The sequence below is a fragment of the Rosa rugosa genome, chromosome 5 (genome assembly GCF_958449725.1).
Source record: "Rosa rugosa chromosome 5, drRosRugo1.1, whole genome shotgun sequence".
NCBI classification, from domain to species: Eukaryota; Viridiplantae; Streptophyta; class Magnoliopsida; order Rosales; family Rosaceae; genus Rosa; species Rosa rugosa.
Genome location: NC_084824.1, coordinates 54,192,680 through 54,220,183, shown reverse-complemented (window position 1 = coordinate 54,220,183; position 27,504 = coordinate 54,192,680). Strand labels below are relative to the sequence as shown.

At 36.8% G+C, this 27,504-nt stretch overlaps 2 protein-coding genes across 2 annotated transcripts; both read left to right on the top strand.

Moving 5' to 3' along the window:
• Positions 1-727: 727 nt before the first annotated feature.
• On the top strand, positions 728-3,262 carry LOC133710481 (acireductone dioxygenase 2). Its single transcript, XM_062136555.1, has 7 exons — positions 728-886; positions 1,378-1,489; positions 1,713-1,807; positions 2,007-2,121; positions 2,207-2,331; positions 2,894-2,964; positions 3,051-3,262. The coding sequence occupies exons 1-7, from the start codon at positions 869-871 to the stop codon at positions 3,109-3,111; spliced, it is 597 nt and encodes a 198-aa protein (XP_061992539.1). The 5' UTR covers positions 728-868; the 3' UTR covers positions 3,112-3,262.
• Positions 3,263-20,238: 16,976 nt separating this feature from the next.
• LOC133710480 (heat stress transcription factor A-6b-like) lies at positions 20,239-22,207 on the top strand. Its single transcript, XM_062136553.1, has 2 exons — positions 20,239-20,565; positions 21,072-22,207. Exons 1-2 carry the CDS (start codon positions 20,308-20,310, stop codon positions 21,840-21,842), a joined length of 1,029 nt encoding a protein of 342 aa, XP_061992537.1. The 5' UTR covers positions 20,239-20,307; the 3' UTR covers positions 21,843-22,207.
• The last annotated feature ends 5,297 nt before the right edge of the window (positions 22,208-27,504 follow it).

Genomic DNA, 27,504 nt, shown 5'->3' with positions numbered 1-27,504 from the left:
CTTTGGTTATTACGCTATTCAGTAATCAATGGTCTAAACCAGCAGTATCGACTTTCATATAAACAAATGTTCAACCAGAATTATCAGGGATTTGACAACCTCAGACAGCATGAAAGGACGGAAGAACTAAGAATAGCCATACAATCAGCACAAATTAGCTACCAAAAAAATAAAAAAAAAACATTCCATTCATACTATTTAGTTTCTACACCAATCCAACCTCAATTTTCTGAAAATAATTATATTGAAATGACTAAAATGACACTATCCGAATTTAACATTGAAGAACCAACTTTGTGTAGAAGTACCGATATGCCCTACTTAGATAATGAGCTCTAAATCATATCGAACAATATTGGACTTTGTAACTGGACACGAATTGTTTAACTCAACAGAGAGGGGTGATTTCTAACTAATTACTTAAGCAAGAGATGGTGTAGAGTTGCCACGAGATATACACCTATTTATATAATCAGCTCTAATTCATATCCAACGATCTCTAACCTCTTTTCAAACTTGACACACATTGTTTAACTCGATAAAAAGTGATGATTTCCGACCGGTTATTCTAGTTAGATATATGTTGTAAATTTGCTACGAACATATACGACTTAATTTACGTGAAAATTACTTGGGACTGGTTATTAGCTTCCTACGACGCAAAACGGCGACTTGTACATGGTAGATTCAATTAACCTGGACACAGCACAGAAAGAGTGATTGCGGAAACGTAGGATGGGCATTTTCGTCTTTTTACATCTCCGAACTTCATTTTTAAGAGGCCTGGAATTCTGGAACACGCGTAGTCTCAAAGCCTTGTTTAGCTTTCCAGGGATCGACTTCAGGCAAACACAAAACAAAAGCAGCTATGGTTGCCCCCCAAAAGGTAAAACCTCCCCAAATTCGATTTTGGGTTTCTCCGGGAAATCGAAAGTTTTGATTTTTTTGCCGGGAAAGTTTTCTAATCGCAAAACAGAGCACAAATTTTATGTCTTTGATTGATTTGTTTCCCCTTCTTCGATTGTTTTGAATACTATTATGTTTAGATTGTTATCCAATTTAACAAGTTAGGATTTGTGGGTTTTAGTTTAATTATATATGTTTATGGTTAGAATTTTGAAGCTGAATGCATGATTAATAGGTAAGTAGTGATGAGAAAGGTTCATGATTCGATTGGAAAAGGATTGAGCATAGTCTATAACATTAGATTGGGGTGTGTTTAGTTTAGAGTTGGAATCTATTTCAGCATCTTGATGTTGACAGTTGGGATTTTCGATGTTGGATTAATTGTTATTATGATTGCTGAAGCAGTAGTTTATATTTGAAAGAAGCAAAAGCGTTTTCGTGATATGTTTTGTGTTATCTTGACATATACAGGACCCGAGAGAGGAAGTTATTCAAGCATGGTACATGGATGATAGTGATGAGGACCAGAGACTTCCCCATCACCGCGAGCCCAAGGAATTTGTATCGCTGGACCAACTTGCTGGTGAGTATTTTTGGGGAACAAATTTATTTGAAGAGATTATGATTGTGTTTTAGTATATCCAAAACCAATGTATTAGAGAAACTCGGGTGACGATAAGTTAAACTTAGGTTTATGTTTTTTACCATCTATAAAGTAGACTACTAGAATATCTATAACCAGATGATACTAGTTAATCTATTTAAATTTTGGAGAGCTAATTATGTTAATTACGTTGACCTTCCAGAGCTTGGGGTTCTCAGCTGGCGTTTAGATGCTGATAACTATGAAACAGATGAGGAGTTGAAGAAGATTCGTCAAGAACGTGGTTACTCCTACATGGTTTGTCACACTAACTTGAGGCTTTTATTTTTAGTTTTTCTTTTCAGTTGATTGTATAATCAACCTAAACTTGAAATGTAACTGGTCTTTTTCTCGCTTCCTCATTATTACAAATCAAGTACTAATTTGCAAATCGGCTATAACTCTCTCTGCACAGTTATTCGTATGATTAACCTGATATTGTTTTCCCCTTTGCTAGGACTTCTGTGAGGTTTGCCCTGAAAAGCTTCCAAATTATGAGGAGAAGATAAAGAACTTTTTTGAGGAACATCTTCACACTGATGAGGAGATCCGCTACGCTGTGGCAGGAAGTGGTAGATTAATTATGCTTTATCCTGTTTTGTTGTCCCATATTTTATCTGCCTGTTCAGACATGTGACTTTTTACTTTCTTGTGAAGGTTATTTTGATGTTAGGGACCGTAACGAACGCTGGATTCGTGTATGGGTGAAAAAGGGTGGAATGATTGTTTTGCCTGCTGGAATTTATCACCGCTTTACTTTGGACACAAGCAACTACATAAAGGTATCGTTTTAATGCTTGCCAATCTTTTTGTTCACTTTTCTTTTTCTTGTTCCATCATCTCCAAGGAAGTGAAGTTTTGAGATGCCCTATAATCACTAGAAGACAACTTAAGCATGATGGAGCACTTACTATTTAATAAGCATTTATTTGTGGGATGATCTTAAATGTGTAGACCAAGATGGGGATTTGCCTATGCTTTTCTTCATTTTCTTTCTTTTTTGAATAAACACATAGTTTTTTTATCCTGCTATGCCTCCCTATTGAACATTTCTGTGTACTTCATGTTCATAATTTCGCAGTAGTAGGCTTGCAACATAGGACACCTGAGAGGTAGTGACACTGTTAAGTGACTGGCACTTGCACATGCTAGAGAAATTATGGATTTGTTTACACAAGTGCACTATTTAGAGTGTGGGCATGTGTTAATTTCCTTTGCCTTGGACATGTTTAACATCTGTCTGCAATATAGTTCCAATTGAGAAGTCAGTCTATGTTCCTTACAGTAGTCAATATCTTAAATTCATGGGTAGACCTTCTGAAAAATATGTTCAATATATGACAGGCAATGCGGCTTTTCATTGGTGATCCAATTTGGACTCCATTCAATCGCCCTCATGATGATCTTCCAGCAAGGTATGGTTCTGTTGTCCTTATTTATGTGCGAACAGTCAATAGATTTGATACCCTTCAAGTCTCTTACAATGGGACCTTACTTGCAGGGAGGAGTACCTCAAAACTTTTGTGCATAAAGAAGCTGGTGAACATGCAGTTTCAGCCTGAAATCTGGCTTTGGTTCTATAAATAATCTACCATGTTTTGGGTTTGATAAATATATATCTGTATCACGTCAGATGTGCCTGGTGGCTCCATGGTGTTGCCTAAAATGCTTGTTTTGTAGAAGCAATAAAATCTGATTATTATTATGTGTTGATCACCTGGATTATTATATATCTATACCTACTTCAAAAATGAGTAATTGCATAGTTTCTCCTTGTGTGCTTTGATTTAGGAGTGAAATATAAAAAGGAAAAAGAAGGTAGTTGAGCCTCAATGTCTTTCATAATCGCTTGATTATGTGTCGTAAGATAGACGATGAGTTGCTTTGTCAAAGGAATTTATGTTCCGGAATCATGTTTCAGCGACTTAATTCCTTACAGTACCAAATGGTATTGCATGGTTGGTTATGAAAGGATGCAAGTGATTTAGACTGGTGTAGGATTAGCTTTTGTCTTCACTAGAGCCAACTTGAGTTGTCTAATCTGCAAATTAAGAATGCTACATATATCTGCAACCTATGTAAATAGACATGGGACTCGTGAATGTATATGCTACCTTGTTTGAAGAGGACTCCAATCAAATTTTGCTTTGCTTGATCACAAATAGAATCACTATTGCTGCTCAGAATAACAAAAACAAAAGACCTGGCTGGGGCTAGCCCGCAGGTTATAACAGCAAACATTCTACAATTACAAACTGCTAATACCGGAATTGCAGAAAGATAGAGAAGCCAAAGTAACTGCTGCAAATGTAGGCTGCTAGCCTTCTAGTAACTGCTGCAAATATGAACTAGAATGGGCATGAAGGGAGAGGAAGGAATGGCTGGAAATCATCGGAATGGGAGGTCTAGGAAAGAATGCTACCTTACTCTGATTCAATTAGTCAATATCAAAGTATTAAGTAGGTATCCTTTCCATGACCTCCCGCCCAAAATTTCCAGCAAATCTCTCTCTCCCTTCGTTCTAGTTGCTTCATTTCCCAACCATTTTGGATTTCTTTCTTTCTGAATGGAACTGGCCAGTATAGCATTGTATATATAGGACTAAACAGAAGGTTTATGAGAGTGGGGACAGTCAAAGAACGTACTGGATTTAGTTGGACTTCTCAGTCTTCTGTGTAGGAACTGATTTTTACTGTTCAAACACGCACACCAGTCTCTGTGTCTCTTAAATATTGGAATCCAAAGTTTCGGGTATCTTTTTTCTTTCACGTAGAGCTTCTTAATTAAACACTCATACAGAAGAAAAAAGTGGTAATCCTTAACACCATACCAAGAAATCCTAGTTCAAATAAATGCGTGTGTATATTTTCTTCATGGTTCTGTCTTGGCACTCATCTATCATTGTTCTTTGAAAATTTAGTAAATGTATTCCAATTCATGAGTACACTTGCTTACTGTGTGCCATGCAAGATCAAGACGTTCTAAACCATTTGCCAATTCTGTTTGCAGTATTTCTTAAATACTTCAAGCAAGTGGTGGAAATTGATACGCAATGATGATACCATTAAAATCTAAATGCGATAAATGGAAACGCAGTGTGAGCAAAGAAATGCAAGAGAAAATTGAGAATTTGAACTGAAAATTTCTGAGCCGACAACAGCTTTCTCATTCATTTTCAATATACCAATCCGACGCAAATACATTAGCTTTTATTGTGAACAACATAATCTACATGATAGCTAGAGCTCCTCTGCATGAAAGGCACGATAAGACTTCAGCTTGTAGCTAAATGATGGATAGGGGCTGACTATATATACTGCTCAAGTTCTATTAACTGTAACAAATGGGTACACCAGCTACTGGAATCACCGGTTTCTTTGATCTTTTATTGCTCCTCCACTCCTCTCTTGTTGTGACCATAGTTCTTTCAGATTAATTTCCTTAATTGTATGCATGATCTGCAAAGCATTGAATGGTACAAAACTTCCAAAACGCAAGCAACCAATTCAGGTTAATCAACATGGATTGACAGCTCTTAAGATACATAAGTACAGTCTGCTCTCTGCATATACTTGATTAACTTGACCAGTAGCATCTCAAAGTTGAATGATGTTTTCTAATTTAAAAAAAAAAAGACTTCTGAAACATGTGTACTCAAGGATATATGAGTATAACGGCAAATCAAGTTGGAATAAATGCTAGTGGTTCATCTCATTATCATCATGTGTACTCCAGTACTCATGAAATACAACAAGAAAACAAATTTCAACCAAGTTACTACTTAAACATCCCCTACATTACAAAGATGATAAATTAAGTCCTACTCGTTTATAATGCATAGCTCAACTAATATACTAATTTGTTTACTGTCTGTGCCATTTATAGAAGACTGAAAAATTCTTTCTCAGATACTTTAAGAACATTGGTGGAAATTGATCCATCCATTCCTTCCACATGACCAATTAAGCAGATCAAATCCCTCAAAGATTAGAGCTATGATACCGTGACAAAATGAAAATCTAGCAGATAGAACTGAAACAAAGTGCAAAGAAAGAAATGCAAGAAAAACAAAAGAAAATTTTTAGGCTGAAAGAACTTTTTTCATCAATTGTGGTTATACGTATACATCTATCCAAAGCATAATTGTTTCGTGAACAAAAATACTTCCAATATATAGTTAAAGCTAGCTCCTCTACATAGAAGGGTAATGCTTAAGAGCTTGTGGTTATAGGGTAATACTTTCAATATATCCAGAACCAGTGAGCCCTGTCACGGTCCTCGGCGAGTTGCTGTCAGTGCATCAGATCCCGCCTCCACCTCTCTCTTCAGGTCATGAATTAGGACCGCCCGCCGCTGGTTTTCCAGGCCTTCCGTGACAATCACCACTGCCCATGCATACACCAGAAATCAAACAAAGTTGTTGTTTATTTTGTGACATCAATTTCTTTCCCATTCCTCCCATGCCAGTGATTTCCCAAGTTCCTCTCTTTTTCCCTTCTTCTTTTTCTTACTTGCCTAATGCCTACTGAAAATGGTGATGCTTTGACTTTAAAGGAGGAAGAGAGAGTGGGAGAGAGGAGGTGGGAAGTAGTGGGGTTTGGGGGTCTTTGGGAAAGGAAATCTCTCATTTCCCAACCATTTTGGATTTCTTTCTTTCTTTCTGAGTGGAACTGGCCGGTATGGCATTGTATATATACAGAGGGTTAATGAGAGTGGGGGCAGTCAAAGCCATGTGCAGGATTTAGTTGGACTTCTCAGTCTTCTCTGTGGGAACTGATTTTTACTGTTCAAAGCCTCAGAGTCTCAGTCTCAGACATGAAAATGACTTTCTTTTGTCTCTTAAATATTGGAATCCAAAGTTTGGGGTATCTTTCTTCTTTCACCCTAGAGCAGTAGAGCTACTCAATTAAACACGCACTCATATAGATGAAAAGTATTGGTTATCCTAAACACCATAACAAGGTATCCTGGTTCAAATAAATGTCTCTGTATATTTTCTTCATGGTTCTGTCATAGCACTCATTTATCATTGTTCATTGAAAATATAGTAAACGCATTCCAATTCATGAGCACACTTGCTTACCGTGTGTCATAGAAGATGAAGACATTCTAAACCATTTGCTGCTTCTGTTTGCAGTATTTCTTAAATACTTTAGCCAAGTGGCGGAAATTAAAGAATGGCTAGTGCTACGATGATACCATGCAAAACTAAAGAATGGCAGATAAGCGTAAACACAGTATGAGTGAATAAATGAGAATTTGCACCGAAAATTTCAAGGCCGATTACAGCTTTCTCATTCAATTTAAATTTACCAGTCCGGTACAAATACATGTAAATACATTAGTCTTTATTGAGAACAACATAATCCACCATGATAGCTTCAGCTCCCTGTATGAAAGGCAGGATAAGACTTCAGCTTGTAGCTAAAGGATGGATAGGGGCAGGCTATTATAGACTGCTTAACTGGCATCACTTGGTTTCTTTAGTCATTTATTGCTCCTCCTCTCCTCTCTTGTTATACTGCAAGCTCTTTCAGATTAGCTTCCCATAATTGTATGCATGATCTGCAAAGCATTGAATGGTACAGAACTTCCAAAACGCAGGACAACCAATTCAGCCTATTCACCATGGATCTACATCTCTCAAGATACACAAGAACAGTCTGCTCTCTATATTTACTTGAACTTGACTACTAGCATCTCAAAGTTAAATGAAGTTATCTAATTTTTAGAAGAACAGACTTCCGAAGCACAAGATAAGTAGAAGGGCAAATCAAGTTGGAACAATGCCGGTGTTTTATCTCATTATCATTATGTGTACTCAGCCACTTGTGAAATAGAACAAGAAAACAGATTTCCAACTTACTAAGTTACTAACTAAACATCCTCTACATTACAAAAACGATAAGTTGGGTACTACTTGTTTATAATGCATAGCTCAACTAATATAGTATAGTTTATTGTTTACAATATGTGCCATTAATAGAAGATTAAGAAATTCTTTCTCACATACTTTATTAACATTGGTGGAAGTTGATCCATCTATGCCTACCACAAGACCAGTTAAGCAGATCAGATCCCACAAAGATTAGAGCTATGATACCAGGACAAATTGAAAATCTAGCAGATAGAACTGAAACAAAGTGCAAGGAAGTAAATGCAAGACAAATAATGGGAGTTCAGAGAAAATTTCTAGGCTGAAAACACTTTTCTCATCGACTGTGATTCCACAAATACATCTATCTTAAAGAAACATCTATCATAATGGTTTCATGAACAAAAATATTTCCAACATATAGTTAAAGCTAGCTCCCTCTACATAGAAGGTTAAAGCTTAAGAGCTTGTAGTTAAAGGATGGATAGGAATTAGGGACCGGACTACTACACACTGCTTGAGATCTGTCAATCTTAACAATATGCAAAGCAGAAAAATCAGTCTACTTTACGTGGATCTACAAGTATATATACAAAATCAGCAAAAGGGATTATCAGATTATAATGCTAACTTGACTACTTGAGTAGCTAGCAGCTCAAAAGTATCATTTTCAACTTTAAAAGAACACACTTCTATAGACACAAGATGAGCAAAACAAGTGGAAGATGCACAGAGATGAGATAGATATGAGTAGCTTAGTTACCAACTTTGCAGATATCTGACAGTTAGCAAGCAGAGGAAAGCAGTGTAGGAAAAAGGAAAGGAATGGGAGAAATCGCTGGAAAATGAGAGGTATGGGTGGAATTGGAAAGGAAAGACTCCAAGTCCTTTCCTTTCCCAAAGACCCCCCAACCCCACAACTTCCCACCTCCTCTCTCCCACTCCCACTTCCTCCTTTGAAGCTAAAGCATCACCATTTCCAGTGGGTATTAGGCATGTAAGAAAAGGAAGAAGGGAAAGAGAGGAACTTGGGAAATCACTGGCATGGGAGGAATGGGAAAGAAATTGATGTCATAAACAAACAATCAACTTTGTTTGATTTATTTCTTGCCCAACATCCCATGACAGAAACTTCCTCAAGGGCTCTGCTCTTTCCCACTTTCTCCATTGATCTCCCTCACCATCTCAAGAATAAGCCCTCTTATTTATCAAGTTGAAAAAAGGGATTTGGTTGGATATGGAATCAGGGAAAGGAAGAAACTTCAAGGAAACTGCAGGTCTTCTTGCTTTATTTTATTTTATTTTTTGCTTTTAATCATATCTCAATATCTCATTGATCTTCTTCAATCTTCCCTACCCACACTTTCCAACCAACTTCCTAAAGCCTATGCCTTTTCCAAACTCTTCTTCAATGAACACCCAACAACCAGTCAACAGCACATAAAAGGCTTCCTTTCTTTTTGGCTTTTTTTTTTTTTTTTTTTTACCATTTCTTATCTTTTTACTGCACCCGCTAGTTAAAGTAAAATATAAGCCGTTCTGCCGTCGTCATTGGAGAGTTGAATCCCACACCAGCCTTCAACTTTCGCTCCTGTTTTCTTCAAAATGGTGAACGAATTTCAGTTGGTCGAGGTTAGACATCATAAGGAACTAAATTGAAGCCAAAAATTAAGTGGAAGAAACTATGGCATGACATGGGTGATTGACTGATTGGACGACTAAAAAAGAATTCTACATGTTATTATTGGACACTAAGAAGATCAATTATGTATCTCAAAAGATCATTTTTTAAAGAAGTTGCTGAATATTTTAGGGTTTCATCCATCACCATAGTTGTGCGCCAAGGTGATCGGCATGATGATTTGCACATCTATTCAACATTTCAACTGTTGCATGCCCATTTTCTTTTACAGCTCTATCATGATGTAAACTTTAACCTTTTCATTCAGTTAATTATCACAATCTTTTCGCTGAGATTGTAGTGAAAAACAAAGGAAAAAGTAACGAGTTCATGTAAGAGAATTAAGTATGCAGATTAGTTTGTGCATTTAAGTTCTATATGTGGGAAACAAAAAATTGCAATATAAGAAAAAATGCTAAAAGTTCTAAATAGTCCTTGTGGTCTGGAGTGATGCTCAAAATTAACCTTGTGATCTAAAAATATTTAATTTTACCCATGTGGTTTGCGAAACTAATTAATATTGGTTCAAATGCTATTTTTGATAAAAACCCCTCATGTGCAAGGATAAATTTGTCATTTCGATTTAAAATAGTAAAAGAAATTAAATTGAATAGGATTTGAAAAATGAAACTAAAAAAAATAGGAGGTTGTGGAATTCTAGTTTTTATTTATTTTAATTTTATTTTCTATAAAAAATTTAATTTATTTTGTTTTCGTTTTATTTTTTTATTGAGATAACAAACTTATCCTTATACATGGCAAAGTTTTTGTCAAAATTAGTTTTAACCAACTTTGATCAATTTCACAAATCACAAGAGTAAAATTAAACATTTTGAAACCACAAGGTTAATATTAAATATCACCTCAAATCACAGAGACTATTTCTAACTGTTACTCAAGAAAAAACAAAGTTTACCATGTCCTGGCCAGATTGAGATGTTGTCGATAATCTTATTGTATTGATTGGATTTGGATTTGGATTTTGATCTTCGATCACCTAGCCTCTTATTAATCTGAAGCGATATGCAGTTGATTTGGATTTCCCTCTTAATAATCTGAGGAGGATCTCACGGTCATATATTACTGCTGCATGGGCCGTAGACACAACTTTAAGCCAATGAAGAAACTTTAAGCCAAAATATATAAAGGTAATAATAGAAACATTGTATCTAATCTACCATACATAAGCAAGAATTAATTATATTCATACTTTGTTTGACTTTTGAAGAATTCGAAACATATAATACTATAGATAATTGTATTCGAGTATGATTACAGAATCAAAAATCATGTATCGGGAATTTGAATGATTGTAATGGAAATTTGAATGAAAGGATTACTAGCTAGTAATAACCGAAAGACTTGATTATAAATTGAATATGTTGATTACCATATTTATTGTAAATTTGTAAATAAGGAGGGTGATAATGCATGATAAATATAATAAATTTGTACATTTTACATGGGTGCGGCTATTGTCACCTTACTAATTACTTTGTTCACTCTACATTCTCTTCTCACCCTACATACATGTTTTTAATATTAAATTTACTTAGGTCGCCCATTACAGTACCCAAAATACCATTTTTCAAAGTACAGTTTAACTTGAATTATTTTTCTGTTTGGCTTGCTCCGTTTCACAAATTCGTTTTTTGTTAGCATAATACGAGAACGATTGAAGATGGGACCCACACGCATGTGAAATTCCCAAAATACCTGGGCAACAGAATATAGAAAAATCCAAAATTAATTCCAGTTTTGAGGTTGAGGAGATTCGAACCCCTCCCAAAGCATATGCAAATGAATGGCCCAACCACCAAACCACTTGCAAAGTTTTGGTATATTGCAAACAAAAATAGTATATATCTACATAATAGTGTTTTTTTTTTTAAATAAATATCCACCCACCTCTCTCCTCCTCTCCTCTTCTTCTTCCGCAACCCACGCTCCCAAAGCCTCCTTCTCCTGCTCCATGCCTCGCCCTCCAAATTGAAATCGCCGAAACCGCAGACGAAACTCCAACAGCACCACCACCACCGTCCCCACCGCCAAGCCAGCCTTCTACACTTCTTCTGACCCTGAAAACTTCCAAGCCACCTTCAACCTCAACAGCCTCTACCACTCCTCCCACTCCTACCTCTGCCACTTCCTCGCCTCCGCCGCTGAAGCTGCGGACGACCTCCAGACCCTCGTCTCCGTCTACGTTGACCGCATGATAGTCGTCTCCTGCCGCCCCTCCAAGCTGCTATTCGTTGTGTTGACCTGTGCCGTCGTGCTGGGGTTTTGGTTGGGTTGGTGAGGTTAGGGTTTGAGAGCGGGTTGGGTTACGGAAGGGAGAAGGTGGTGATGAGGAGGGATAGGAGTCTTGGAGGGAAAGAGGTTGTGGTAGCGAGGATAGAGAAGCCAAGAGCAGAGGAGGTTAGAGTCAAGAAGAACAGGGGTTTGGCGATTTTGGATAATCACCTATCGTCGGTGAGGAAGAGCTCAATGGTGGTTGGGATGGAGAGAGTGTTTAAGAATTGGGTTCGCTTCGGGGAGAAGCTTCCCCAATGGTGGCCAACTGCAACTTCCCCAAGAGAAAGAAGAGGAGGAGAGAGGTGGGTGGATATTTTTAAAAAAAAAAACACTATTATGTAGATATATACTATTTTTGTTTGCAATATACCAAAACTATGCAAGTGGTCTGGTGGTTGGGCCATTCAGTTGCATATGGTTTGGGAGGGGTTCGAATCTCCTCAACCTCAAAACTGGAATTAAATTTGGATTTTTCCATATTCTGTTGCCCAGGGTCATTTTGGGAATTTCACATGCGTGTGGGTCCCACTTTTGCTGAGTTGGAATGCCATGTCAGCAGTTAACATTAGAAACTGACGGAATTAAATCGGAATGACCTATTGGACGAGAAAATAATACCGCAGGGGTGTTTTTGATGAAATTGAAAGTCGAGGGACTGAATTGATGGGAGGTCCATACCACAGGTGGTAAACAGTATTTAGCCCAATAAAAAACGTGGAGGATGAAGAAAATAGTTAATAGGATGGAAATTACATTCATCTCTTATTAATTTTTACACATACAATGACTCAAACAGCTGCTAGGGCAACAATATTTCATATGATAGAGCTCCCTAAATCTACGGAAATTACATTCCTCTCTTAATAACTTTTACACAAACAATGACTCAAACAGCTGCTAGGGCAACAATATTTCATATGATAGAACTCCCTAAATCTACGGAAATTACATTCCTCTCTTAATAACTTTTACACAAACAATGACTCAAACAGCTGCTAGGGCAACCCGGTCATCCTCGTATGGGTCTGGGTTGGGGCAGAGGCAACAATATTTCATTCGATAGAAATGGTGATACTATCGTGGTGGTACCATGCATGTCCATAATTGCTGCCAAAGCGAGAGTACTCTTGTCCTCAATTGCGAAGGTTATGCTGCATGAAAAATCATTTTTTTCACCTCCAATTTGTCCTCGCTAGCCCTACGGTTGGTGGGAGTGTGCGGAACTCTTCTGTCAACCGACAGCAATCACCGGCATGCAAGACTTCAAGTTTCTCCCTTGATGTAGAGTGCCTGCAGGAATGGACACCACATCGCCAAGTTTTTGGACAAATGTCCGTGGCTCAATACCGAATTCCTTCTAGGCTTCCTTTTATGCTCCGGAACATCTTGCATTCCACCCACCATGTACTTAATTATACAAAGAAATGACTGTTGAATGAAGATAGGAACACACAACAATGAGCAGTATCATTGTATCTGCCTCCATGACAGAGGCTACCGCAAAGGAACGAGAGGAGGGAGAGATTAATTGGGCTTAATAGAGTAGTACTCTCATGGAAGGTAGGGATTTTATAATGAGGCCTTTGATGAGGTTTGTTAGGGTTGGGTTACTACAATTCGAATGTATATCCGACTATGCAAAGAGAGATTTGGTGTCGAGGAGGCTGTGAGCTACAGAGAGACGAGGCTAGACGAAAGAGGAATAAGCTAGGTTATGATGAGTACTCTGATCGTATTCGAGGGATTTTTATAAGCTGCTGAGGTCTATTAGGGTTGGGATGCCTAAAAATAAATGGGATTGAGTTAAGAAGATTTGGAATTTGAGACAAAAATTATGGATAAATTTACGTTTTCAAATCCCTGACATATCGTAGATGATCAATGCCCCAAGTTATTGGGATAATTGTAACTACAAGAAGTACAAAGTCGTTTAGGATACTTAATAGCCAATTGAATTAGCTGATTGTGCATATTGAAATTAAATTCTTTCCTAACTTATGGGATCACAAATGAATGATTTGATGATTTCTGACTTTCTGTACGTTTATCACGATCGTGTTTCTTTCTCTTTTTCTTTCATTGTTATGAATAATATCTTTTATTGTCAAAAAACCACATGGTGTGGTGTGTTGGTCGAGCTGCCTAGTCTGGAACCCCCAGGTCTAGAGTTCGAATCTCAGCTCCATCCCGTGGCCAGCAGATTTGAGGGACCTGGGTTAGTTAAAACACCCAATGGTTCGTGCGTCTGTGGTGTAGTGATTAGTCTGGCTATGCTGGGATACACTGCATGGGTGTGTGTGTTGGTTCTATTGACGTCTTCCACCCAAAAAAAAAAAAAAAAATCTTTTATTGTCAAATGTTTCACTAATTACTGAAGCTGCCATTATCAAATTCCCCATTCACCTATTAAATAGGATTAATAGTCAAAATCATCTAGCAAATATTATGGAGTTTGATTGACGTTATTGTTAGTATTACCTTCACTTTAGGTTTTTATCAGTACTTAATTTTAGGTGTTTACATTAATGTCATTATTATATGATGAATTTTTGGTATATTTCTTCCTATATATAGAAGTTAGTGAATTCATTCGTCATTTTTTCTTTGGGTGGAGACCTTTCACAAAGTTGCATATGATTTCAAAGGATGATTTCAAACGACTTATTCATGAGGTTTATTTCATCATTTTCTTATGGGTTAGAGACTTTCTTTCAAATAGGTACATATATCATATTCGTAATTCAAATTACCTATTCATCAGATTTATTTAGTATAATGTCTTTGTTGATCTTTTGATTTTGTGTAAAGCTTGAATTGGATGGATTTTTAGTAATTAGAAATTTCAATTTATGAATTTGGTACAAAACTTAGTTTCATTCCTTCAAAATAGAATCGTTGTTTCTAATTACCTGATACTTAGATTGCTTTAATATGTAATACCTATGATTTAGATGTTTGTTTTTGTAGTTTTAAATTATTTGTGTGACTCTATATCATAGGTTGTTTATTCCATAACCTATAGTATTGATAATTAATATACCTATATTTTGGATATATGTATTTAAATCCTAATAGAGTTTTACCTTTGAAATAGATCTATGAAGGTAATTTGCAATTGTATAAGGAATCATAACATGCAGGGCATTAGTAGTTGAGAGATTTATGAAGACTACATTGCAAAGTGCTAGTCGAGATGACAGATGAAGTGTTATAATGTTCTTTATATTAGGTTCGAAAATATAAAGTTTATATTTCAATTGTAAAAATAAATTTAAAATTGTTTATTTTAATACTGGATGAACATCATTTATGGTTGTACTCATTGTCCCTATTTCAATAAATTTTTAGGTTTATTCCTTCAAAAAGAATGTGTATTTAAATTATCTTGATATTAGAAATAAACTTCTTAATATTGTAAAGTTCAATTTCGATTGTAAAACAATGAATGATAATAATGAGTTTGCTAAATTATAGTGCAAAAACTCTTGCACATTCAAAATTATTCAATGTGCCAAAATTAAGGGATAATTATATATTAAGCAAACTTTACAGTTACACATAACTATTATGTGGTCCTTGACCACCTCATAGAATCAGGCACCTATGTGGAGAAAAATGTAGGGGCGGAAAAAAAAAATCTTAAAGCAATCAATCTACATCAAGTACATCTTACATGGGTTAATTACATTAACTCGACCATTTTAGAAAATTAATGAATATGGAATGATTGTATAACTACACCTATTAGAACGGATAAGCAAAATAACATACCTTAATGAGAGGATGTTTAATCATGTCGAGAAAGAGAAATATTTATATAATAGGAATATAACAGAATCTGATGATACAAAATAGCAAATATATAGATCACATCGGAAAGGAAGAAATATAGGATAACTAAGGCAATTAATCGTTTCAAATAAGAGAAAAATCAAGGATTAAATTGATTGTATTAAATTCTAAATATTTATATTCAAAAAATAGTCAACAGCTATATTTGAGGTATATTTTATTTATTCAATCAGAAGGGCAAAAAAGTTAAACTAAAAAATGTGAAAAATGTTAATTATAGATTTAAAACCTATAAGGAAGGTTCAATTATGTGAATTGGGTGTGAATTAAAAGAAAATATAGGGATGAGTTTTTCTTAATAGGAGCTTTGTTTTTTGGGTTTTTATCTAATTTTCTCATAACATTAACTACTATTTAAATAAATACAATTAACTTATAGAAAGCATATAAACATGCTCTGATGGTGAACTATCACAATTGAATACAACAAAATTAGAAAAGAAAAAAGACAGGATGAGAAATACAATTTCAATCCAAAAACTGCTAAGAGGGTTTTCTCTTTGTTGTGAAATTTGGGATAAAAACAGTTTATGCAATGTTTCTTTGGGCAAAAGTACGAATGAAAACCACTTGGTGTGGTAAGATTGGTCGAGCGGCCTAGCGTACGTGAAACCTCATGTCTAGCATTCGAGTCCCAACTCCCACCCGTTTGTGGCCAGCAAGTTTGAGGGGCCTTCGGATTCGTGTGCCTGTGGCAGAGGATTAGTTTGGCTTTACTGGGATACCTTCGTGGACCTCGGTTCGAATACTGACTAGTTAGGTATGTTACTAACTCGCTAATGTAACTGATGTGGCTTTCTACCTCAATCCCAAAAAAAAAAAAAAAAAAACATGAATCAAAGGCTAGTTACCAAAAAGTTGTAACAAGGTAGAATATGGCTGAGTTTTTCCCTTCTATACCTAATCACAATTACAATGGAAAGTTGGAAATTGAAAGGCCTGCCCCAAGTTCTAAACAGACTTAGGGTCTGTGAAAACGTTTATTTCGAACTCTTTGGATCCTACAACTGCAATTGAACCATAACTGACCTAAAGCTACTCGACTTACTGATTGTGTTGTATGAAAGTGTAACCTTATACCTAGATCTTGTGGATCAAATTTTATATTGACAATAATGTAAGAGAGAATTTTGAGATTGATATATCAAAGTTTATGATGGACTCCTGCATCATTTGTAATGCAGACTAGGTTGTGTGTGCTTGGCTGTACTGATCGAATTAGGGAATGCCAATCGCAAGCCAACTGTTGATAAAGGGAAACTTGAGAATCAAGATTGATGTCATATTTGCGTCAATCATATCCTTGCTGCAGATCAGAAGTCAGATCTGAAAAGAGCATTTGAAGGAGTTTTATTTTAACTGCATGGTAACTAGCTAAGTTCATTTTGTAAACTCCTGCAATACTATTCAATGGCTTGACCATGACGTACTCCTAGAGTTGTTGAGGTTAATTGGCATTCCCCCCGTTATTGGGTGGATCAAGATTAATTCTGATGGTGCTTGAAAACATGAAGAGGGTATTGGAGGATTCAGTGTTGTCTTTCGTGATTATAAACGTCAGTTTATTGGTGCTTTTGCTTCTAACCTTGATATTTCTAGTTCTATTGCGGTGGAAGTAATGACAGTCATTACGGCTATAGAGATTGCTTGGCTGCGCGATTGGAAACACATATGGCTAGAGGTAGATTCATGTACTGTATTGGATTATATATATTCGCTCTCTTTCTCTTGTGCCTTGGCAACTTCGAGTACGTTGGTTAAATTGCTTATATAGGATCTCACAAATGAACTTTAAATCTTCACACATATAGAGAAGGGAATAAGATAGCAGATGTTCTAGCTAATCATGGACCATCTTTGTCAGAGCAAGTATGGTGGGATGTGCCTCCTCCATTTCTCTTGTCGTTTTATGAGAGTGATGTTTTGGGTCTTCCACAATTTAGATTTCATTACCTTGTTTGTTTTTGCTTGTTTATTCCGGAGGTTTTAGTTAGATCCCCCTCTGTTGTCATTCACATTTTTTTGCTTAATAAATTGAAATGTTAGAGAAGTTGCTCTTATGCTATCACTCATTGCATAAAAAAAAATAATAAAAAAAAATTCAATAGCTTGTGAATATATATTTACTTGGTTCTACCAGGTCCATGTTCATTTTTTTTTTCTTTCATTGTTGACTGCTATAGAATATAGACTGATGCCTCGCTTTGTTGAATGAATAGTAGCACAGTTCTGTGCGTTAATTCTTTTTTAAATAAAATGAACCAAATAATTTCGTATCAAGTCCAATAATTTCATTCTGAAGTTAGATTTGGACCCCTAATCCTACCACTCCTTTTCAGATCCAATTTGCTTTTGAAATAGTAATTTATGTCGGGCATGTACATTTTGGTTCTACACTCATCTTAATGACTTAATCAACTCCTTAAATTATTAGTTCAACTTTATGTTTTTGCCATTAGTTTAATCAGCCTTGGCAGTCTATGATTAGTAGAAATGCGGCTTCTTCTAGCCCAGAATAATGCTGTCAACATATCTGTCTCTTTAATCCAGAAGTGTACTGCAAGACACTTATTGATCATATGTGCGATCCCACATATATTAAACAATGTTATTTTTTTTCGTTGAATGAAAAGGAGGACCAAAAGACCCTCCCTCCCTAAATGTACAATACCTAAAAAATCTCCCTGCTGGTCAGTAATTAATCCCAGCAGTAATTAATTTGCCGCACCACGTGGCGGTGCGAGTGCCGCACGCAAATCTTTCTCCATAAACAAATAAGTTTCTACAACATTCTGGTTTAAAATTCATAAAGTGCTGCAATTCAAATGCTTGACCTCTAGATCGTTTACCCTACTACTCGATTTGTCCTCGATTGTGAGCTTGATAATACCGATGTGCCGACTGGCTTTCCAAAAGAAAAGGAAAATATTGGATAGAAAATTGTCACAAATTCTTCTCATTCGCTCAATGAGATTATGGCAACATTTTTATCGCCAAACTGATCATGTGAAGTTTCGAACCAAAAAAAAAACTCTTCACATACAATGAAAACATGATTAAGGTGCAATTTGAATTGCTTCTCCACCTAAAAATTTTGAAAACATGAATATGGGATTCAAGGGTGATATTTCATCCGAACTCTCCACTGTTTATTCAAATAATCGTATGGTGAAGAGAAACATGCATAGCTTTTTGATAACAAAGTAATTTCATATTATGAATGACATTATAAGAACTCATCATGTAAAGTTTCTGACTTAAAAAAAATCTATTCACATGAAATGGAGACATATTGAGGTACAATTCAAAAGACTTCTCCACCTAGAAATTTTGAAAACACGAATATGGGATTCAAGGGTGATATATTTCATCCGAATTCTCCACTCTTTATTGAAGTAATCTTATTGTGGAGAGAAACATGCATAGCTTTTTGATAATAAAGTAATTTTATATTACAAATCAGATTTGCTCACCTAAGGGACAGTTTTAGATAAATGTATCTCAACCACATGTATTAAATATAAAAGCAGAAATGATAACGAATGACATTATAAGTTAGACTTTTTTTTTCATTTATTTCTTTTATAAATTATTGAAGCTGTTTTTGCTGGATCCAAACTTAAAATTAGTGGTGTTGGCTTTGTTTTTGTTGTTGTCGCAAGAGACTTCAGATTCAAAGTTCTACATTTATACCTGGTTCTAGAGCTCGTGCCTCAAAGTTGTTATTGTATATAATTTAGCTTATTGTCATTATTCGTTAAAAAAGAGGTGTTTTTGCCAGGATTAGGGACCCAATAGATATGTTGATTGGCAGATAGAGGTCCGGTGTTTGATAGCTAACTTGATGAGGTAAGTGACAGTCACCTGTCAAATATAATACACAGGCGTCAAGAGGTAAACTAGGTGGTCGGTCTTCGCTCTTTCAATGCTTAAGTTAGTCAATGAATTAATGTTGACAGAGTAACGTTAGATAAGCAATAAATGCTTACCATACATGCTGTGAGGAGTTAGCCTTTATAGAGGTCTTGAGGCCTTGTTGCAAATTTGATGTCCAATGTATGACTGATATACATAAGTGATTTGTTGACCCTTACTAGGAAGTAGGAAGGGTTGATCGGCCAACGTGTGGAGGTGCGTTCTGACATGACTGGGCTTGAGCTTGCCTCAAGTCGGAAGCTCTATTTTCGAAGTACCCGTGTGTTACACCGGCGTGACTGTGACGTGATTGGAACAATAAGAGAGAGAGTGTTGTTTATGCTTGATGATAGACCGTATGTAAAAGGAAACTGATTTTTAGCACTCTATTTTACTACTTGCACTCTATTTTTAACTACATAAAAGTGTAAGTGGTAAATTACTTGAGAATGTGTACTGCCAAAATCATCACCCTAAAACATGATTTAGCTATATTTTATTTTATTAATTTTTTTATAATTAACATTTAAAAATATGTGAAGAATGGAAAAAAAAAAAAAAAAAAAGATTATACAACAAGCGATTTGATGATTTTCGACCAAAGAAAAAAAAATGATTGCAAATTTATATCGTCAAATCAAATGATAAAGAGTCGGAAAAAGATACATGAGCTCATTTTTAATATTTCTTTTACAGGTTACAACGTGGCCGCTTGTGGTTGATTTGCAAAGAGAAATGACTGGCATAGTTCACAACGCATCTATAAATTGATGCCACCCAACTACTAGCAGACTTTGTCCAAAACAAATTCCCAATGGCCTCTTCATACTCACCTCTTCATCACCATTTCAGTCTCTTCGCCTCCATAGCAACCTCAGCTTCCCCTTTTCTCATAACCATTCCTGCCTAAACCTTCTTCCCTCTAACAAATACCCCAAAATTTCTGTGTCCCTTTCAAGTTCACTTTCATTTATACCCAACGTTCACTCTTTCACTTTATATCTCTGTTCACAATTTCTCTAAAACCCATTTGAACAAAAGTGCCTGATTCACACCACCTTGTTTGTTTGTCCAAAGACAAAAGAGATTAAGGACACTAACCCAGATCAGATACTACTGATTAGTGATTAGCATCAAACAATGAACCCCCAAGGTAGTCAAGTAAAGGAGGCACCTTTACCAGTGCCACTGGAGAGACTTAATGACCAAGGCCCTCCACCATTTCTCAACAAAACCTATGAAATTGTGGAAGACTCAACAACCAACCACATAGTGTCTTGGAGCAAAGGAAACAACAGCTTTGTTGTATGGGATCCCCAGGCCTTTGCCATCAGTCTTCTCCCCAAGTACTTCAAGCACGGCAATTTCTCTAGCTTTGTCAGGCAGCTCAACACCTATGTAAGCTTTGTCAATTTGTCTCAGAATGAGAGTGCAAAGATTTAATCTTTTCTCCCTCTGTTTATTAATTCAATATTGTATTAGATATATTCATAGATTATGTTCATGAAGCTGCTAGAAAGGTGTAATCTTTATCTTTCCTGCTTTTGTTTAATGGGTGGGTAGTGGGTTAGTTGATGTGGATATGGTGTTTGTTTAATGGCTTTCAATGAGGAAAATACAGGAATCAATGTATAAAATATAATGCAGGGTACTATTACAGAGGAAGGTGCCTTTGCATCTGTATAAACTATTGTATATTTGTATTATTTGTTTGGCTTATATATATATATATATATATATATATATATATATATATATATATATATATGTGTGTGTGTGTGTGTGTGTGTGTGTGTGTGAGCTTTGGACCTTCTTAGGGTTGATGCGAAGTCACAAATTAGTAGAGCCAAAAGCCTTGTTTCTAGAGTTTGATCATGAACAGGTTATTTGATTGGTTAATGTAGGGATTTAGAAAGGTTGACACAGATAAATGGGAGTTTGCTCATGAAGTGTTTCTCAGAGGGCAAAAGCATCTTTTAGAGAATATCAGGAGAAGGAGGACATCTCATCATTATGGTTCGAAGCAAGATCTGGACTCTTGCATTGAGGTTGGAAGTTTCGGATCATTAGATGGAGAGATTGATCAGTTGAGGCGCGATAAGGAGGTTTTGATGGAGGAACTTGTGAAGCTTAGACAACAGCAGCAGACTGCTAGAGTTCACCTCCATGGAATGGAAGATAGGCTCAAGAGGACAGAGATGAAACAACAACAGATGATGAATTTCTTGGCAAGAGCAATGCAGAATCCCAACTTTATACAACAATTGGTACAAAAGAAGGAAAGAAAGAAACAACTTGAGGAAGCAATTACGAAGAAGAGAAGGCGGTCTATTGAGGTGGGTGTATTAGGCCAAGGTAGAGGAGAAGCTGTTGTTAAAGTTGAACCCGAATATTATGGTGACATATCTGAGCTGGATGTTTCAGGGTTAGACAACTTTGCTATGGACATGCCAGTGACAGATGAAAATGAAAAGGTCCATGATGGGGAAGAGTGTATGGAGAAAGAAGAGGAACATGAAAGGAGAGGCAAAGAGATATCTGAGGTATTTTGGAAAGAGTTTTTGAATAAAGGCGTTGATGAAGAAATTGAAGTACTCGGTGTTCAAGAAGGAGATGAGGAAGATGTCAGTGTGTTGATTGAGGAACTTGGTTGCTTGGTGTCCAAGCCCGAGTAAAGAAAACGATCAAGCTTTTTGCACATATCTTCAAGGAGCTGGGGTAGGAGAGCTTCCTTCAACAAATCTTGATCTTCCCAAGTCGTTTTCTTATTTGGTAGTGACAACTGAATCCAAGCACATTGACACTCGTCCAACGCTTACTGCTTGGTTTCTGCGGTTTCCATCTGTGCTACTCATAGAATCTCCCAAATTTCTTGGTCTGTTTGTAGCACTGTTTTCTCTTCCTTTCTTGAGTACGAAGATTAGAATGCAATTATATTTCAGTCTGTTGTCGGAAGTTAAACCATGTTTATTCAGTTTCATCGTTTTATGACCTCAAGGTTCAAGTTCTTAATGGAAATCCTTGACAAAGTAGTTTCTTATGTGCAAGTATGCAGTTGGACTCCGAGAGGATTACTCCAAACAATGGGAGATGGGTAGATGATACAGTACTACTGAGATCATATTGTTCTTAATTTGTCGCCAGTCGCATAATGCATGTTGGTAATATAGAGCTTTTTTCATTTAATCATTTTTGTGAAGGTGGTGGACTATTGCTGGTGATGGTTGAAAAAACATGAAAATTTACTTGCATCTTGAAAGAGATGAGTGAATGCCATGTTCAAGTGTGTGTTTTAGTGTATCTACACATCCTTTATGCATACTAGACTAGATTATTATGTGGTTTTATAGATATTTATGATACTAATGTTTAAAGGAACAGAGCAAATGTATATTTTGACAAGAGTAACACCCTATGACTAGAGTTTGACTCTTGTTTCCCCATCCCTTGAACCGAAAAGAAAAAATCGCCATTCACTTAGTGGTTTGGTAAGCTCTGGTTGGCTAGAAATCTAAAATCGATTGTGAGGTGAGAGGAGCATGATTGTCTTCACTAACATGAATTTGAATACACTAAAAAACTGATTTAGGTTCTAGATGGGGACTGATGCAAGAACTCTATCCTAACATTAACAAACTAAGCATATGAGTATTAATACATGTGCACTGAGAGGGTTGGCAAATGACCTCTTTGTTCTCTTTATGGGCAAAAAAAAAAAAGGTGGGAAAATTAGGTTCAATTTTATGGTGCAACATCTGCGAAATTGAGTTGGAACACAGTGTGCTGCATTGCGTTGTCTGCTGAAGAGATAAGGTAGCACATGCTGCGCATGAGCAGTGAAGCTGGTGTCATTATGGAGGGAGCTGGCGTATCTGTCATGTTTGCTCTATATATTTTCCCAATACAAAAATCTTGATCCATCATAAGAATTTCAGTTAAAGCACGGCTGGACTCTTTTAAAAACTGACCATCTGTAATCTTAGAAAAGAAGGTAAAGGCAAAACAGTGTTGCTGTTTTTCAAAAAATTCTTGTGACGGGGGGCTTCTAACTTTGAAAATTCATGACTAATTCTAGAAAATTAATTTTGAAGTGATTCCAGTTCTAGATCATCATTAGGATACTAGTGCAATTGTTAAGAAGAAATCATTTTCAAATTATCAATATATCGTTACATTCTTAAAATTACAGGTGAGTGGGTCGGAGGTTCAGAAAAATGCCTGACCTGTTCTTTGGCCAAAAATGGTTTTGGTAATCCAAGTTGTCAACCATCAAGGACATTGTGGGAGCTAAGCAATATTCGTAAGGATTCAATGCCCCAAGAACTTGGTTTAATTCCCTCGAGTAAACGATCCCTACATGTCCCATGATGCAATGCTCACACTATGATGCGTGATTTTATTTTATTTATGTTGAACCTTCCGGTCACTTTGGATGACCATTACCAACTCTTTCATTAGTTTTCATCCAATATCCCGTTTGGGAACATTTGTAAGTATTATTCTAATTCGATCAAATACCTACCAAAATGATAGCTTCATTTGAAAGAGATACACATCAACAGTCATCCTATTTGTACTTATATCTGGCCCTTGTAGTTCTCATACAAATGGACTGAAATATAAATAAAATCATGTGGAATCCATTTGGTTTGCGAGAAGGTAACTATCAAGTGTAGGATTTTAAGCACTGTACTGTACACCATAGAGCCATAGAACAATAGTACGAGGATGAGAGCAACAAATGCAGGCAGGCATTGATGTAAAGATGCAACCATTGTTGCAGCTTGAACAAAGATAACATTACAAAGCTACTTCCAAATGAACCGAAGACTTGATGAAAGGTTGAGGTACCAAGGAGTTGAAAGATTCCAAGCTTAGCCTTGAAATCGGTAGATAATCGATCAATCCTCAGAGCTTAAAGATAATGTAGTATAACCAATTTGGAAGCTTAAAGAAGCTTCACATCTAAGAAATAGATGGTCTAATGATTCCACATGAAGCAAGCATTAAGGGAAGCTGGGATCAGAAGCTAACTTCCTTCTGCATCTATGCAAACTTGTGAGCATTTTGCCATGACAGATGGCCTATTGAAGTATTCAATCTTAGAGAAATGCTAATGGCCACAACTAAGCTCAGATCCCATATCCTATTATTGACAATTAAGTGAATGCATGTCCATCAAAACTATGCAAACACAACCATTCAACATTACCTTTCCCCATATCACCTAGTGCCTCTCGAGAGTCGACGTACGTAATAGTTGTAATCTCCCCTGTTCACAAACCCAAGGAAATACTAACAACAGTCTAAGTGTCTAACATGTACAGAGAAGGACCATTCGGTTTCTTGATTGCATGTTTTCTTTCTTGGCATCTATCTATGCAGTTCACAAGGTTGATATATTGTATTCTACTAGCGAGCACCAATCTCCTGATAAAAATCAATGCCGATTGAGGCTCTAAAGCTTGGGTGGAAAACACGTTCTCTCGCCCTGGCCCAATATGCAAGTCCACAGAGGCATGACTACATGGGTCTCTCGGGCCTTCCTAATTTTTTATAAGCCCTAAACATAAAATAAAACAAAGTCTACTAAAATAAAGAGCAAAAAAAAAAAAAAAAATATATATATATATATATATATATATTTTAGCTTTCTTTTTCTCTGAGGTTGGTGTTGATAAGCTGATGTATGATTTTTTGTTTTAGTCGCGGGTGAGTGAGACAAATCAGACAATGGCAAATTCAAAACCCAACGGCATTGTTTGATAAAAAAGACAAGTGTATCCATTTTCGAAATGCTAAACACGAAGCTAGCTGGACCCAGGCGATGACCTCATCCCAGAAATATCGAAAGCTCATCTTCAGCTACCGACACCTTCATCCCAATCCATCCACAAAATATGCTACCCTGCATCCCCGCGGTCTGCTTTTGTCTCTATCATCATCATCATCCTCTACTGCTCATCATACTAAACCCCAAACCATTTCATCAATCCTCATGGCATCCATGTCCTATCAATCAATAACTCAAGCCATTCTATCGAACATTTTAGTCATATTAGAGACAAAAAATCTTTTAGCAAAGTTTTCATAAATTGACGGTTACAAAACATAGCTGGCTTGATTACCGATTATCACGCGTTACCATTAATTATCACGTTTACTTAATACATATATTGTCGACTTGACATGATTGAGACAAGTATGTATTAATCAAGTACAAAACCAAATTCTGCACACTCATGAATCCATCACGAGAATCTGACAAGTAATCGATGAATTAAATTTAAATATTTGTTTCTTGAGAAATTAAATTTGGAAGCGTAATACAAGAGTTGCTCAAATAGGAGTAGAGGCAATAATCTAATATCATTGGACACCATTTGGACACGATGTATATGTATTAGTGCCTCGAGTAGACATGCATGCACGTGATCAAAACCAAGTGAACAAGCAAATATGAGTCTTTCTTCAACAACTAATTAAGCTTCAATTACCATCAAACTCTTAGCTTACAATTAGCGTTCTCCTGAGTTTCCACGCCTTTGATTGATGAGTCAAATTGAAGCCTGGGATCTGAAAAGTCAAGGATGATGAAACCCGCGGTGCAGATTAACTTGGTGGCACGTTCCGCACCCAATCAAGTTTGGGGAAAATCCGATTATCAATTCGTCATTGGATGGTTCACCTCTTAATTAATTAAACGGAGATTAATTAAAGTTGAAGTCATGCTTTTCAACAAAATATTGTCTCAACTCTCAATGTGTCTTGTTGCCGTCGGTGCCTAAGACTGTTACAAAATCACTATATAAAATAACTTTGAATTAGCTTTTAGTGGAAAATCTCTTAGACAAAGACTAAAATGCCATTATCTCTTGACTACACTAGCCGATAGGCATGCTTGAAGTTGAATGGATCAAAGATAAGAAATTACAGCATCTGCCGAGAGAATCAAATTATTAAAAAAAATATATATATATAGCCAACTATCCATTTATCTACTATAAAAATAATTAAGATTAAATTCAGTTTAGTCCCTCAGACTTTAGACCAAACATCAGTTTGGTCCCTCATCTTTTTTTTTTAATCAAACTCATCCCTGATCTCTCAAATTGCATCAACCTCGTCCAAAATTTGAATCTGGAGCCAAATGTGACGTCATCTGCTGAGCTGGAGCAAACAAGGAGGTCCCACAGGAAGGGCATAATGGACATTTCGTATTTAATCTAATTTCTATTTTTTTTCTCTCTCTTCTCTCTCTTGCTCTCTCTCACTCACATCTGAAACAGAGAGAGGAGCTCTCTCTCTCTCTCTCTCTCTCTCTCTCTCTCACTCACACATATTCCCAGCCACTGTGAACACCGGCCGGCCACCATGAGAAGCATCCGTTCCCAGCGGCGCCACCACCGCAGTCACCACCATCCCCGTCGATTTTTCTTCGATTATGTCAACGGGGTTAAGATGCTCAAGTCTAATTTCGGGGAGTTCTTCGATCATCACAACCCACCCAAAATTTCGGGGTTATGTCAATGCAAAACAGACACCACAACCCAAAATTGAAGAAACCCACAACACAGAACCAAGCAATCAACAGCAACGATTCAACAACCAACAAATTACATAAAAAAAAAAAGACAGAAATTAACCGAGCTTCAAGTTTAGCAGACACCTCCTTCGATCTTGCGGGCCTCTCTCCTCGGCTCCTCCCACCCCGATTCCTATAGCTTCAGATTCGAATCCGTCATTTGGATCTCTCTCCAGTTCGGATCCCGGATCGATCTGTTTCGCCTTGTCTGGATGCTTTCTCGTTGATCTGAGAGCATCACTGTTTCCGCATACCGAATCGTTGTCGGGTCAAGTGCCTATAGGCTGCCTCGACGAGTCCAAGTCAGTCACCGGAGAAGAAGACGAGGACAACGCCTATCAAGAGGCAAAGGCGGAGGCGAAGAGAGAGGCTTCGATGGTGGATTTGATCGAGGCCTCCTGTTGCTCTGGTTTTGAGAGGGTGTGGAGTTTGGTCGAGAGTGTGGAGGTGGTCGAGGGTGTGAGCAGAGTTTCATGGTGGCCGCCCGGTGTTCACGGTGGCTGAGAATATGTGTGAGTTGTGAGTGAGAGAGAGAGAGAGAGAGAGAGAGAGCTCCTCTCTCTGTTTCAGATGTGAGTGAGAGAGAGCAAGAGAGAGAAGAGAGAGAAAATAAGAGAAAAAAAATAGAAATTAGATTAAATACGAAATGTCCATTATGCCCTTCCTGTGGGACCTCCTTCCCTGCTCCAGCTCAACAGATGACGTCACATTTGGCGCCGTATTCAAATTTTGGACGAGATTGATGCAATTTG